Source organism: Hylobates moloch, unplaced genomic scaffold, assembly GCF_009828535.3.
Source record: "Hylobates moloch isolate HMO894 unplaced genomic scaffold, HMol_V3 SCAFFOLD_2, whole genome shotgun sequence".
Lineage (NCBI taxonomy): Eukaryota > Metazoa > Chordata > Mammalia > Primates > Hylobatidae > Hylobates > Hylobates moloch.
The window spans coordinates 14,566,336-14,580,337 of NW_026652277.1; the positions used below are offsets into that span (position 1 = coordinate 14,566,336).

The 14,002-nt window shown below is 41.7% G+C and overlaps 2 protein-coding genes across 9 annotated transcripts in view; one reads left to right on the top strand and one right to left on the bottom strand.

Moving 5' to 3' along the window:
- Window positions 1–2,916, top strand: part of NUDT5 (nudix hydrolase 5) — a 28,653-nt gene extending 25,737 nt beyond the window's left edge. The window contains exon 9 of one of the 2 annotated variants that reach the window (XR_009211190.1): window positions 2,679–2,774. Coding sequence is in view for 1 of the 2 variants with exons in the window: in XM_032162197.2 (XP_032018088.1) it covers window positions 2,679–2,788 (110 nt within the window). In the remaining variant the exon portion in view is untranslated. Of the gene's footprint in view, window positions 1–2,678 lie in introns of both variants that reach the window. The other variant, XM_032162197.2, reaches the window with a different exon arrangement.
- SEC61A2 (SEC61 translocon subunit alpha 2) overlaps window positions 1–14,002 on the bottom strand; it is a 72,790-nt gene that overhangs the window by 25,195 nt on the left and 33,593 nt on the right. For 3 of the 7 annotated variants that reach the window (XM_058431884.1, XM_032161632.2, XM_032161900.2), the window contains exons 10-11: window positions 11,932–12,123; window positions 10,769–10,845 (exon numbers count right to left, since the gene is read on the bottom strand). In XM_058431884.1, coding sequence (XP_058287867.1) covers window positions 10,769–10,845; window positions 11,932–12,123 — 269 coding nt within the window. Of the gene's footprint in view, window positions 1–1,188; window positions 1,221–3,478; window positions 3,605–5,669; window positions 6,231–6,538; window positions 6,653–10,768; window positions 10,846–11,931; window positions 12,124–14,002 lie in introns of those variants that run through there. The other 4 variants (XR_009211189.1, XR_009211188.1, XM_058431890.1 and 1 more) reach the window with 4 other exon arrangements.

Here is a 14,002-nt window from a genome sequence, read left to right on the forward strand (position 1 = left end):
TGAGACGGAGTCTCACTTTGTTGCCCAGGCTGGAGTGCAGTGGCACAATCTCGGCTCACTGCAAGCTCCGCCTCCTGGATTCACACCATTCTCCTGCCTCAGCCTCTCCGAGTAGCTGGGACTACAGGCGCCCGCCACCACGCCCGGCTAATTTTTTTTTGTATTTTTAGTAGAGACGGGGTTTCACCGTGGTCTCGATCTCCTGACCTCGTGATCCGCCCGCCTCGGCCTCCCAAAGTGCTAGGATTACAAGCGTGAGCCACCGTGCCCGGCCTGATGCATTGTATAATTCTTGGCCACCCATCTTTTAGGGACTTTGTAAACAGTAGGTAAGCTTATGGGGAGAAAAGTCCTTTGATAAAACCACAAGAGGAGATACTGTATGGAGACATGAGGAGACACTGTATGGAGACATGAGGAGATACTATATGCAGACATGTCATGGGCCCTTCAAGGAACACCTCTGTATGGGCTGGCACATCCCTTTCACTCATCTAGAAAGAAGCAGACACTTGTCATCATGGGAATATTTTATTGGGTACAAGTGTTTTAGGAATTGATAACTGATTTTTCTACTGTTTTTAAGTGATTACTTCAAATGTGATTTGAAGCATTGTTTGGCCTGAAGCTTTAAGACCAGTTTTTAAGCTTTTCCCTGAGTTTCAGCAGCTTACAGTTTCAATGAATAAGCAGAGCGTCTGGTTTTGAAATGTCTGTTCAGTTTGTTTGAAAATCTGAATGTGTCTTTCAAAGGCTGCTGTGATTTCTTTGGATAAAATCAGATTTCAGATCCCTTAGAGAGCTTCCACTCCTGTTTCACCTTTCCAAAAACTAGACCTAAGGTAGAAGCCACCTCGAGAGCTCAAAGCCAGAGTTAGAACAATCATACTGAATAGATACAATAATTTATCTGGCACGTATTTGGAGAAAGGCATGACAATCAATACGAGGCAGCGCAGCTCGGAGTCACAGGCCCGACTCGATTTGAGACTCCGCGGACCATAATTAGCTATCACATCAAACAGGTTCTGTAGCCTCTCTCGGCTTTTTTCATAAAACAGGAACAATAACAGATAGCCCCTCCCTCTGAGGAGGTGTGTGGAAAGCAGGGTGACATAGGCAAGTGTGAAATGCCATGCGGGGTTATCTTTTAGTAGAAGAGTATCCTTTTTGTAAAATGTCTTCCTTCTCCCTTCCACCTTCTTAACTTCACTTTTGGTCTTAGAAAAGGGAGAAAAAAATAGAATAAGTGAGGGGAGGTGGAGAGAGGGCTACTATGGCTATAAAGGAGGAGGGATAAAAGAACCAAATTGCCTGGCTTTAGTAGAATCAAAATACAGTAATCAAACTGTTCATTTAACAAGCAACATTTGAGAAGCTGGAAGGAAAGTATTACACTTTAAGATCAGTTTGCTGGCCGGGTGCAGTGGCTCACGCCTATAATCCCAGCACTTTGGGAGGCCGAGGTAGGCTGATCACTTGAGGTCAGGAGCTCCATACTAGCCTGGCCAACATGGTGAAACCCCATCTCTACTAAATATACAAAAATTAGCCAGGCATGGTGGTGCATGCCGGTAGTCCCAGCTACTCAGGAGGCTGAGGCAGGAGAATCGCTTAAACCTGGGAGGCGCAGGTTGCAGTGAGCCAAGATCGTGGCGCTGCACTGCAGCCTGGCGTCAAAGCAAGACTCTGTCTCAAAAAAAAAAAAAAAAAATTAAAAAAAGATCAGTTTGCTACAAAGAGTAGCATCTGCCAGTTACCAAGCACCTGCTATGCCCAGGTGAGTGGGACATGCTCCCTGCCTGCAAATGTCCCCAGGCTTGTTCCCAAACAAGCGGCTAGGAAAACAAGAGGCTGATTTTACATCTGGCAACCTCCATCTGAGTGAAACAAATTTTAATGAAAGCCTGTGGTAATAAGGTCCCGAGACTGCATTCTTGGTAGTATACCTCCAGTCCTAACACGCACACGGTTTAACTTGCCCGGGGAACATACGTATCCCCTAGCAGCAGAAAAGATGGAATCCCTAAGATCCTACATAATCATCACCATCTAGTTTCAGAAAAGCAAAACCCTACCCCAGCTATAAATGAGGTATAGCGATTGGCTCTATACACTTACAACTTTGCTGTTTTAACACATAAAATCATCGCTGCCTGGGTGCAGTGGCTCACACCTGTAATCCCAGCACTTTGGGAGGCTGAGGTGGGCGGATCACGAGGTCATGAGATCAAAACCATCCTGGCCAACATGGCGAAACCCCGTCTCTACTAAAAATACAAAAGTTAGCTGGGCATGTTGGCGTGCGCCTATAGTCCCAGCTACTGGGGAGGCTGAGGCAGGAGAATCGCTTAAACCCGGGAGGCAGAGGTTGCAGTGAGCCAAGATCACACCATCACCCTCTAGCTTGGGCAACAGAGCGAGGCTCTGTCTCACCAGAAAAAAAAAAAAAAAAAAATCATTATCCCTGATGTTCTTGTCTCATGCTAGGAATGTAATCTTGCCTTTATAGTCTTTATTCTTTAAGATCCTTATAGGCAAAAAAAAAAAAATGTTATCACCAGCATCTAGCATAGGAACTGGCATATAGTAGTACCTGCTCTGCAAACACTGATTGAATAAGATGTTTTGTCCTTCCTTAACGGCATGATCTAAGTTGTTTTCTTTGCTTTCCACAGCTCTGGTAGCTGAAGAACATCTCACAGTGGACGCCAGGGTCTATTCCTATGCTCTAGCGCTGAAACATGCCAATGCGAAGCCATTTGAAGTGCCCTTCTTGAAATTTTAAGGCCAAATATGACACTGGCCACTTTTGTAAACGAGACCACCAGGCCTTCTTCACTAAGACTTTGTATTCAACTTAGTTTAATATAGATTTGCCATTAGCTTTTTCGTAAAATAAAAGCACAGAACAGATGTGGTGGTGGTATGGAATTGTAATTACAGGTAGGTTGTGACCTTCATTTAAATTTGTTATAACTCCAGCTAAAATTAACAAAAAAAGAATATAAATGCAAGTATGTTTACTCCAATTTTTTAAAGCTCAACAGCAGTTAACTACAGCTCAATTACTTTTCTGGTCTAGTCTGGTAGACGGGGGTGTTTGTATAGAAAAACAGACCTGACTTCTCAATTAGATCATTTCCACTCTCAACCCCCAATATAAAATTCTAAGCTGGGGATGCAAGTAACCATGTACTCCGTTAGTGTTTAAAACAGCGTTAAAAAGAAAAAAAAAAAAAAGGCTTTCTGGCCTTTTCTAATTGAATTTTTACTATGCAAAATTCATCTAGGGTAGTTGAATCCAACTAGGGTAGGATTCAATAGAATCCTCTACTAGTTTTAAGTCCACCTATTTACTGAAGCTGCACCAGCTTTCAAGTAAGGAAAATGGTTGATTCCATTCACTACACCAAGGCTAGGAGACTAATGAAAATTCAGGTCCATCCCTCAAGCATCTGCACATACTTGAGGATCTCTTTTCCTATTCTTACCTCAAAGAGTACTTGAAGTTTCTGAAAACAAATCCGTAAGACTGACATGGTTTGGGGCAGTAATATCTTGATGTTAAACCATGAACAGAACCAGCAAGATCAGCCAGTACCTGAAACCCAATACAGAGTACTTCAGAGCAAGAAGTACAGATTGATCTGGCTCCCATGCCTGAAACCCTGTCATCCAGCAGTTCTACCAGTGTTCCTGGGCCATTTTCTTAGCCTCTTGAGTGAGTTTAGCTCTTTTTGTGTTGACTGACTTTTAGGGCCTCCAGCAGCTCCATGATTTTCCAGGACTTTCCAGTCTGGCCCCCACAGAAGTCTCAGGATTATTCTCATCCAGCCCTAAAAGTCATGTTTCTAGCCTGGCTCCAGCGGGTAAGCCAGGCCCTGAGAACCATATGAAAGGGCTCTCCAGATAAAATCAGAGTGCTAATGCCAGAACGCTGCAGTATCCTCCATTTGTCCACAGGCTCACTGTCTGAGCCCAGGATATGTTTATGAGTGAAACTATAAGATCTTTACACTGGACTTTCTAAAGATAAAACAATTATGGAAATACAGAACTTTACAGATGAAGCTGTCCAGCCCTATACATGTGAAAATTAAGACCCAACTACTCCCTATAATGGTAGCCTTCCCCTATGCCTCTAACCCTTTTTAAAATCCTGATTTCAATCACAGGCATTGTGATTCTCCAAAGCTCTAACTCCTCCTTAGCTCTGAAAGCCACATGCTATCATTGAAATCGAGAGAGAAGGCATCCGTAGACGGGCGCAGCCCAGTCTTTCCACATAGCCCAGTTCCTCCCCAGCCACTCCCCATGGGAATGACCTCTGCAGCTGACCTAAGCTTATCCTCTCCTTCTTCCTAAGAGTGCAACTTAGAAGTGAGAGCCAAATCCTAGAATGTATCCCTAAATGCCATTTCTATTTTTTATAAACATGAAAAGGCTGTGCTTTGGAAATTAAGTCTGTTTGAGAACTGGCAGTCTGGCTGGCACTGTTTAAAAATGTTTATTTGCCCTGCATTTGAAAACTGAAGGTTTCCTATGTATTAAAAGCCATATTTCCACCTTCTTAAGGGAAAAAAAAAATCGGACGTCATAACACTGGGTCGATGTTTTTATGGTAACAGTGGTCTGAGGCCCTTGGCAGATGCTCACTGAGCCACTGTTACTATCCTGCCTGCCTTTATCTGCCTTGCCCTGCGATTATTTGGCTTTGTAAGCATAAGCTACATAAGACATACTACACCTAAGAAACTAACAGCAATGAAAACCCATACTTCTGAAAAGGGTGTCTTTTAAAAATTAAGTTTGATCTGTTGGGAAATAAGGCACATAGTTTTCAAAATGATTTACCAAGAACTATGCTCTTTCAAATGGAGACTGGGATATTGTTTTGAGACCACTGTTTTCCTGTTTCCTCCCAAATGTCAGTCAAATATATGATTACCTTTAAGTTGGTCACTATCTATCTGTCAATAATTTAGGATTAAAGTTTGAAGTGTAATTACATTTGACTTTTATAGGGATCTCAGGGTGGACCTCTTATGAATACACTGAACCTATACAAATGATCTTAGAAAACGTTTAATATCAGATTTCTTTATTTTTTTCCAACACAACTGAATCAGTTTTCTTAAATAAAAGTTTATTGTCTACTGTTCACACTCATGTTGCTGCTGTGAGTACAACAACAGACACAAATTCCTAGCATGAATATATTCATTGTTCACCCCCACTGAACTACAGACATTGCTTGAGAATTAGATCTTTGCTTTAGGGATTTAAATAGAAAAGAATCGGGGCCTAGAATCTTGAAAGAATATTCTCAAGTGACTGGTTGGAGTTAGAAGGCATAGCCAATACAGGCAAACAGCACGATGATGCTGTCACTGGGAAGAGAGGAGGAGGAGGAGGAGGAGGAGGAGGAAGAGGAGGAGGAGGAGGAGGAGGCCTTAGAAGCAGTTGTTTCTAGTGACAAATAACTGGAGACCTGATTTTGCCCATGTGGGCTAAGTGGCTGCTTTGAGAAGGGACAAATAAAAATGAGGTGGGGGTGGGGAGTGGGGATACCATGAGTTAAAAAAGTATAAAAAGTAATTATCTAAAATATAGATTAGATATAAATGTTCCAGAACCCATTAAATAAGCTCAAAAATACTGGAAAGTGGCAATTTGAACTACATTTATTTTTAAACAAGTGGGGGCAATATTAAGTGTTTTGAATGTTGTGTGCACAACGAATCCATCTCACCATCTCACTGTCATGATTTAACACAGCAAGGTAGATACATTGGTTTCCATCATTACAGGCAACACTAGATGTACTTTTTTTAATGAATAATGTAAACTTGAGTTTTAAGGCAGCGGGTACTAATGCTGCACACAAACTTAGCTCGGTGCCCATTTCAGAAACGGGTCAGTCAGCACTTGAAACAAGAAACTGTGAGGGGAGAAAAGGGGAGCCACCAGTATCATCTAACAGAAACGATCCGTCAAAGTGTTTTCCCTTTCACACGCACAAAATGAAATATTTGAACATTTAGAAAAACAAAGCACCCATCCCACCAACTTCGGCCTGTTCTTTAACAAATATTTCAAAATACTGATAAATAATAGTGACTGCTAGCAGAATTCCAGTGCCGGATCCAATGGCCCCCAGGAAGTCGGCCAGCACCGACAGGGCGCCAATGCACAAACCACCAAACGCAGCTGCGGTGGGGATGTACCTAGGAGACAGAACCCCGAGTTAGGCGGCAGCAGAGACCAGGAACAGCACAGCAGCTAGAGACGAAGACAGGTCAAGGCGCAGCAGCCATAGCTGGGTCTAAAGCGTCCCTGAACTCCCGAGGGAACAGGCTGCAGTGTGTAGGGGTGTGCACGACACAGCATGGGAACGGGAGCTCTGATCCAGGCAAAGACTGACCCTAATTTCCAGGAACCAGTCAACAGCCAAGAAAGACTATATAATCTTACAGGACAAGAGATTCCTGGACAGATTTAAATATTAAAATGTTTAAGATTTTTAAATGAGTACCTTTCGTTCCCTCTTGTGGAATGAAGAGTAAGTATGAACAAATTTATGTCATAAGATTTTGAGGATCCACTTCAGTAATTCAACCTTGGCTGCACATTAGAATCACCTGGAAAACTTAAAAATGGGATTTAAAATACTCAAAAAAGATTAGAGGCGGTGATAAGTGAAACAAGAACAGCAGGATGATGACAACTGGAGCTGAAGATCCATCATACTACTCTGCAGTCTGTGTTCTAAATAAATAAAAAGTTTGAGGAAAAATACTAGTGCCTTTTCAACAAATGATGCTGGGACAACTGGATCCCACCAGGCACGGTGGCTCACGCCTGTAATCCCAGCACTTTGGGAGGCCAAGGCGGGTGGATGATTAGGTCAGTTCAAGATGAGCCTGGCCAACATGGGGAAACCCCGTCTCTACTAAAAATACAAAAATCAGCTGGACGTGGTGGTGCGTGCCTGTAATCCCTGCTACTCAGGAGGCTGAGACGGGAGAATCGCTTGAACCTGGAAAGTCAAGGTTGCAGTGAGCCAAGATGGTGCCACTGCACTCCAGTCTGGGCAACAAAGCGAGGCCCCATCTCAGAAAAAAAAAAAAAAAAAAAAGAAGGCTAGCTGGCCACGGTGGCACACAGCTGTGGTCCCAAGCTACTCTGGAGGCTGAGGTGGGGAGGATCGCTTGAGCCCAAGAGGCTGCGGTGAGCTGTGATTGTGCCCCACTTCACATCCACTAGGATGGCTGAAATTAAAAAGCCAGAGCTAGTGCTGGCGAGGACAGGCAGCAATGGAACCTCATACACTGCTGGTGGGAATGTGGACTGGAGCAGCCACCCTGGAAGACAGCTGAGCAGCACAAAATTTGTACAAATATGTTCACAACAGCATTATTCATAAAAAGTGGAAACACTGGTACCATTCCTTCTGAAACTATTCCAATCAACAGAAAAAGAGGGAATCCTCCCTAACTCATTTTATGAGGCCAGCATCATCCTGATACCAAAGCCTGGCAGAGACACAACCAAAAAAGAGAATTTTAGACCAATATCCCTGATGAATATTGATGCAAAAATCCTCAATAAAATACTGGCAAACCGAATCCAACAGCACATCAAAAAGCTTATCCACCATGATCAAGTGGGCTTCATCCCTGGGATGCAAGGCTGGTTCAACATACGCAAATCAATAAATGTAATCCAGCATATAAACAGAACCAAAGACAAAAACCACATGATTATCTCAATAGATGCAGAAAAGGCCTTTGACAAAATTCAACAACCCTTCATGCTAAAAACTCTCAATAAATTAGGTATTGATGGGACATATCTCAAAATAATAAGAGCTATCTATGACAAACCCACAGCCAATATCATACTGAATGGGCAAAAACTGGAAGCATTCCCTTTGAAAACTGGCACAAGACAGGGATGCCTTCTCTCACCACCCCTATTCAACATAGTGTTGGAAGTTCTGGCCATGGCAATTAGGCAGGAGAAGGAAATAAAGGGTATTCAATTAGGAAAAGAGGAAGTCAAATTGTCCCTGTTTGCAGATGACATGATTGTATATCTAGAAAACCCCATTGTCTCAGCCCCAAATCTCCTTAAGCTGATAAGCAACTTCAGCAAAGTCTCAGGATACAAAATCAAGTACAAAAATCACAAGCATTCTTGTACACCAGTAACAGACAAACCGAGAGCCAAATCATGAGTGAACTCCCATTCACAATTGCTTCAAAGAGAATAAAATACCTAGGAATCCAACTTACAAGGGACGTGAAGGACCTCTTCAAGGAGAACTACAAAACACTGCTCAATGAAATAAAAGAGGATACAAACAAATGGAAGAACATTCCATGCTCATGGGTTGGAAGAATCAATATCGTGAAAATGGCCATACTGCCCAAGGTAATTTATAGATTCAATGCCATCCCCACCAAGCTACCAATGACTTTCTTCACAGAATTGGAAAAAACTACTTTAAAGTTCATATGGAACCAAAAAAGAGCCTGCATCACCAAGTCAATCCTAAGCCAAAAGAACAAAGCTGGAGGCATCACACTACCTGACTTCAAACTATTCTACAAGGCTACAGTAACCAAAACAGCATGGTACTGGTACCAAAACAGAGATGTAGATCAATGGAACAGAACAGAGCCCTCAGAAATAATGCCGCATATCTACAACCATCTGATCTTTGACAAACCTGACAAAAACAAGCAATGGGGAAAGGATTCCCTATTTAATAAATGGTGCTGGGAAAACTGGCTAGCCATATGGAGAAAGCTGAAACTGGATCCCTTCCTTACACCTTATACAAAAATTAATTCAAGGTGGATTAAAGACTTACATGTTAGACCTAAAACCATTAAAACACTAGAAGAAAACCTAGGCAATACCATTCAGGACATAGGCGTGGGCAAGGACTTCATGTCTAAAACACCAAAAGCAATGGCAACAAAAGCAAAAATTGACAAATGGGATCTAACTAAACTAAAGAGCTTCTGCACAGCAAAAGAAACTACCATCAGAGTGAACAGGCAACCTACAAAATGGGAGAAAATTTTCACAACCTACGCATCTGACAAAGGGCTAATATCCAGAATCTACAATGAACTCAAACAAATTTACAAGAAAAAAACAACCCCATGAAAAAGCAGGCGAAGGACATGAACAGACACTTCTCAAAAGAAGACATTTATGCAGCCAAAAAACACATGAAAAAATGCTCATCATCACTGGCCATCAGAGAGATGCAAATCAAAACCACAATGAGATACCATCTCACACCAGTTAGAATGGCCATCATTAAAAAGTCAGGAAACAACAGGTGCTGGAGAGGATGTGGAGAAACAGGAACACTTTTACACTGTTGGTGGGACTGTAAACTAGTTCAACCATTGTGGAAGTCAGTGTGACGATTCCTCAGGCATCTAGAACTAGAAATACCATTTGACCCAGCCATCCCATTACTGGCTATATACCCAAAGGACTATAAATCATGCTGCTATAAAGACACATGCACACGTATGTTTATTGTGGCACTATTCACAATAGCAAAGACTTGGAACCAACCCAAATGTCCATCAACGATAGACTGGATTAAGAAAATGTGGCACATATACACCATGGAATACTATGCAGCCATAAAAAATGATGAGTTCATGTCCTTTGTAGGGACGTAGATGAAACTGGAAATCATCATTCTCAGTAAACTATCGCAAAGACAAAAAACCAAACACCGCATGTTCTCACTCATAGGTGGGAATTGAAAAATGAGAACACATGGACACAGGAAGGGGAACATCACACTCCGGGGACTGTTGTGGGGTGGGGGGAGCGGGGAGGGATAACATTAGGAGATACACCTAATGCTAAATGACGAGTTAATGGGTGCAGCACACCAACATGGCACATGGATACATATGTAACAAACCTGCACATTGTGCACATGTACCCTAAAACCTAAAGTACAATAATAATAATAATAATAATAATAAAGTGGAAACAACCCAGATTTCTATCAACTGATAAAGTGTGGTAAAGCCCTACAATTGAATATTATTCATGAAAAGAATTAAGCATATGAACTGTGAAAACATGATGCCAAGTGAAAGAAGCCACTTACAAAATAACATACATTATATGTTTCCGTTTATATGAAATGTACAGAATAGGCAAATCTCTAGAGACAAAGTTAAAAGTGGCTGTCTGGGGCTGGTGTTTGGGGAGGTGGGCTAGTAGGTACTGGGTTTCTTTCTGGGTGGTGAAAATGTGTTTAAACTTACGACTGTACAAGTCTGAATATACTAAGAAACACTGAACAATATACTTCAAGTGAGTGAATTACACGTTATCTGAATTTTATCTCAATAAAGCTGTTACCAAAAAATAAAACCCTGATGCCTGGAACTCACCCCAGACCAAATAAGCCACAGTTCCTGGGAAATCCTTTTTAAAAGCTCTCTGGTGATTTTATGTGCAGCCAGCCAATGCTGAGAACAGCACTGATCTGCAAGATTTTATCACTGGGATGAGCAGGGCAGTGCTCACAATTTCAATGAATAATTCAGGTGTTGGTTTTGACATGGAAAACAAGTTTTGTGTGAAATTTTGATTCATCTGTGTGAATAGAAGGGCTTTAAATATGAACTTGAACAAAGAAAAACATTTAGCCATCACTGAAAGACTGAAACACAAACACAGGCCTATAAAGGCGTCAGTCTAGCGGCCTTACCTGTTAAGCTCATGAACCATAGAGGTATCTCGGTGACCCCTCATCACCATCTGCTGTTCTTTCAGCTGTTTAGCTACCTGTCGAGAGAAAAACTACTTTCAAAATCCAACTCTAACATTTCACTGCTTACATCTACCACGTTCTATGCGAAGTGCTCACCACACACTAACAAGTAACATACAATAACCTGAAAGTTGCATTGTCATATCATTTGCATTAAGCCTGAGGAAACCAAAGCTTCAGTGCCAGTCCGCTCCATGTTAACCATATGAAACCGGTGCTTCTCAACCCTTCTTCAATTACCAAACAAGATTTTGTTTTGCAGGAGGGTTGCAAACCACTGTAATATCTAAGAATTTTTTACCTTTTGGGAACCAATTTTTAGCCTGTTGGGGTGACACTGACTCATTAAAAATGTATAAATTAAAGTTATAAAGGAGTGTATCAACTACTATTTTGACAATTAAATATGAATTTTCCAAAAACAAAGTTTTATTTTACTTTTTAAAAAATTTTTTATTTATCTATGTATTTATTTATTTTGGAGACGGAGTCTAGCTCTGTCGCCAGGCTGGAGTTCAGTGGCACAATGTCGGCTCACTGCAACCTCCGACTCCCAGGTTCAAGCGATTCTCCTGCCTCAGCCTCCTGAGTGGCTAGGATTACAGGCACGCGCTGCCACGCCCAGCTAATTTTTGTATTTTTAGTAGAGAAGGGGTTTCACCACGTTGGCCAGGATGGTCTCGATCTCCTAAGCTTGTGATCTGCCCACCTAGGCCTCCCGAAGTGCTGGGGATTACAGGCGTGAACCACTGCGCCCGGCCTTTTTTATTTTTTTGAGACAGGATCTCGCTCTGTCACCCAGGCTAGAGTACAGTGGTGCAATCTTGGCTCACTGCAACCTCCACCTCCCGGACTCAAGCGTTAATGCTCCGTCTCAACTTCCCAAGTAGCTGGGACCACAGGCACGCACCACCTTGCCTGGATAATTTGTTTTTGTATTTTTTCAGTTGTGACGAGGTCTCGCTATGTTGCCCAGGCTGGTCTCAAAACTCCTGAGGTGAAGCGATCCAGCTGCCTCAGCCTCCCAAAGTGCTACGATTACAGATGTGCACCACCACGCACTGCCAAGAGTTTTATTTTAAAATAAGCCAAACACTTACATCTTTGGCTGAGGAACCAGACACTTCAATCCATGTCTTAGAGAAGAATGCACATGATCCCAACATGAAGATGATATAAACAACGACATGGACAGGATCCTCAAAGATGGCGCCCATGGACTCCGGAGGAGAAAGATAGTAACAAAGGCCTCCAACTGGGTAAGAACGTGCGGGTCCTCCCCCACTGACATCCTACAGAACAGGAGTACAAAGAACAAGTGGTCAACCTAATTAGTCAGGAATACATTTGTATGACCCTTCAAACTTCTCAGAAATGACAGTGTTTTAAGTTCAAGGCATCTACAGCTAGTAATTCTATGTAGCTTCAGAATGTACTTTTGTGTCTACTACCTTCACTCCTTCAAAGTTATACGATGAACACCTATTACATGCAAGACACTGTGAAAATATTGAGTCATTTTTAAAAATTGTAATATATTACAAAATCTTCCATTACTGAAAATAGGAATATGATTACATTTACAATCAACCTCTGATTATACTTAAAATCTGAAATTTTCTGAGCTATGAGAGTATCCAGTCAGTACATTAAGATCCCTATGAATGATCCTTCCATATGAAAATATTAATGCAATCAACTAAAATACTGACATAAGACTTTAACTTGCTGCCTAGACTTTATGTGGTTTCTATGTTATTATAAGGAGCAATCTTTTAATAAGTATTTATAAAAATTGGATTTTTATCTACATACTTAAGTCTTACAGAAACGGGAACAGCATTATTTGCTCATATTAAATAAAGTTTTGGGGTATACAGATAGGGGGTGAGAAACCAATTTTTAGTTGCAATGATTACAGTATCTGGTTCTTGAATTTATGACTGCCCAGTGATTTCTTTACTGTGCCCCTAGAATCATTAATCCCAGATCAAAAGCACTATCTCCCAATCATTCTCTCATTCAGAAGAACCTTACTCAAAATCATAACACAATTTGCACAGGACCAACTACTCAAAGCACTAACACTATGAAATTCTGATCAGAGTAATAACTGCTGCTGGACTATTCTAAGGAGGGGAGAAACAGTATTCTTCTTATTCCTGTCTCTTGACTTTCCTGTCCTCGTTATAATATTAGCCAAAATACAACAGAGGTCATCACATTTCTCTTAAATGAATGGAAAAGAAGTATTATGAATAAAGGGAATCCTATTCCCTTCAACTAATACATAAGAGTTACTGTCTTATTATCTAAAAAAAAACTTTCTTTTTAAATGACATTCAGTAAAATCAGAAAGGTATGAGTCTTTATAACTTATAATGCAAAAGATAGCATATTAAGACAAATGCACAGAATAAACACCATATTTCAAGAATAACTGTACAGAAAAATACTATTCTTTGGTGGAGTGCGAATTCTAGAATTACGGACTGTGGCAAAGAATAAAGGACATTAGTCTTTTAAAATTCTATTATTTTTGAGACACGGTCTCACTCTGTTACCCAGGCTGGCATGCAGTGGTATGATTACAGCTCACTGTAGCTTCGAACTCCTGGGCTCAAGCAATCCTCCCACCTCAGCCTCCCAAGTAGCTAGGACTACAGGCACGTAACACTGTGCCCGGCTAGTTTTTAAATTTTTTTTATAGGGATGGGGTCTCGCTATGTTGCCCATACAGATCTCCAACTCCTGGCCTTCAAGCTTTCCTCTCTCCTTGTTCTCCCAAAGTGCTGGGATTACAGATGAGAGCCAACATGCCTGGCTAAAATCTATAATTTTAAGAGGGAAAATATCACTTTGTTAGATGACAGAATTTAAACCCATGAAAATTCAGTCCCACAGTAACTCACGCTTCAATAACAGCGTGGCTAGACGGCTTTAGAAAAAATTATGGGCCGGGTGTGGTGGCTCATACCTGTAATCCCAGCACTTTGGGAGGCTGAGGCGAGTGGATCACGAGGTCAGGAGATCGAGACCATCCTGGCTAACACAGTTAAACCCCGTCTCTACTAAAAATACAAAAAATTAGCCGGGCATGGTGGCGGGTGCCTGTAGTCCCAGCTACTTGGGAGGCTGAGGCATGAGAATGGCATGAACCTGGGAGGCGGA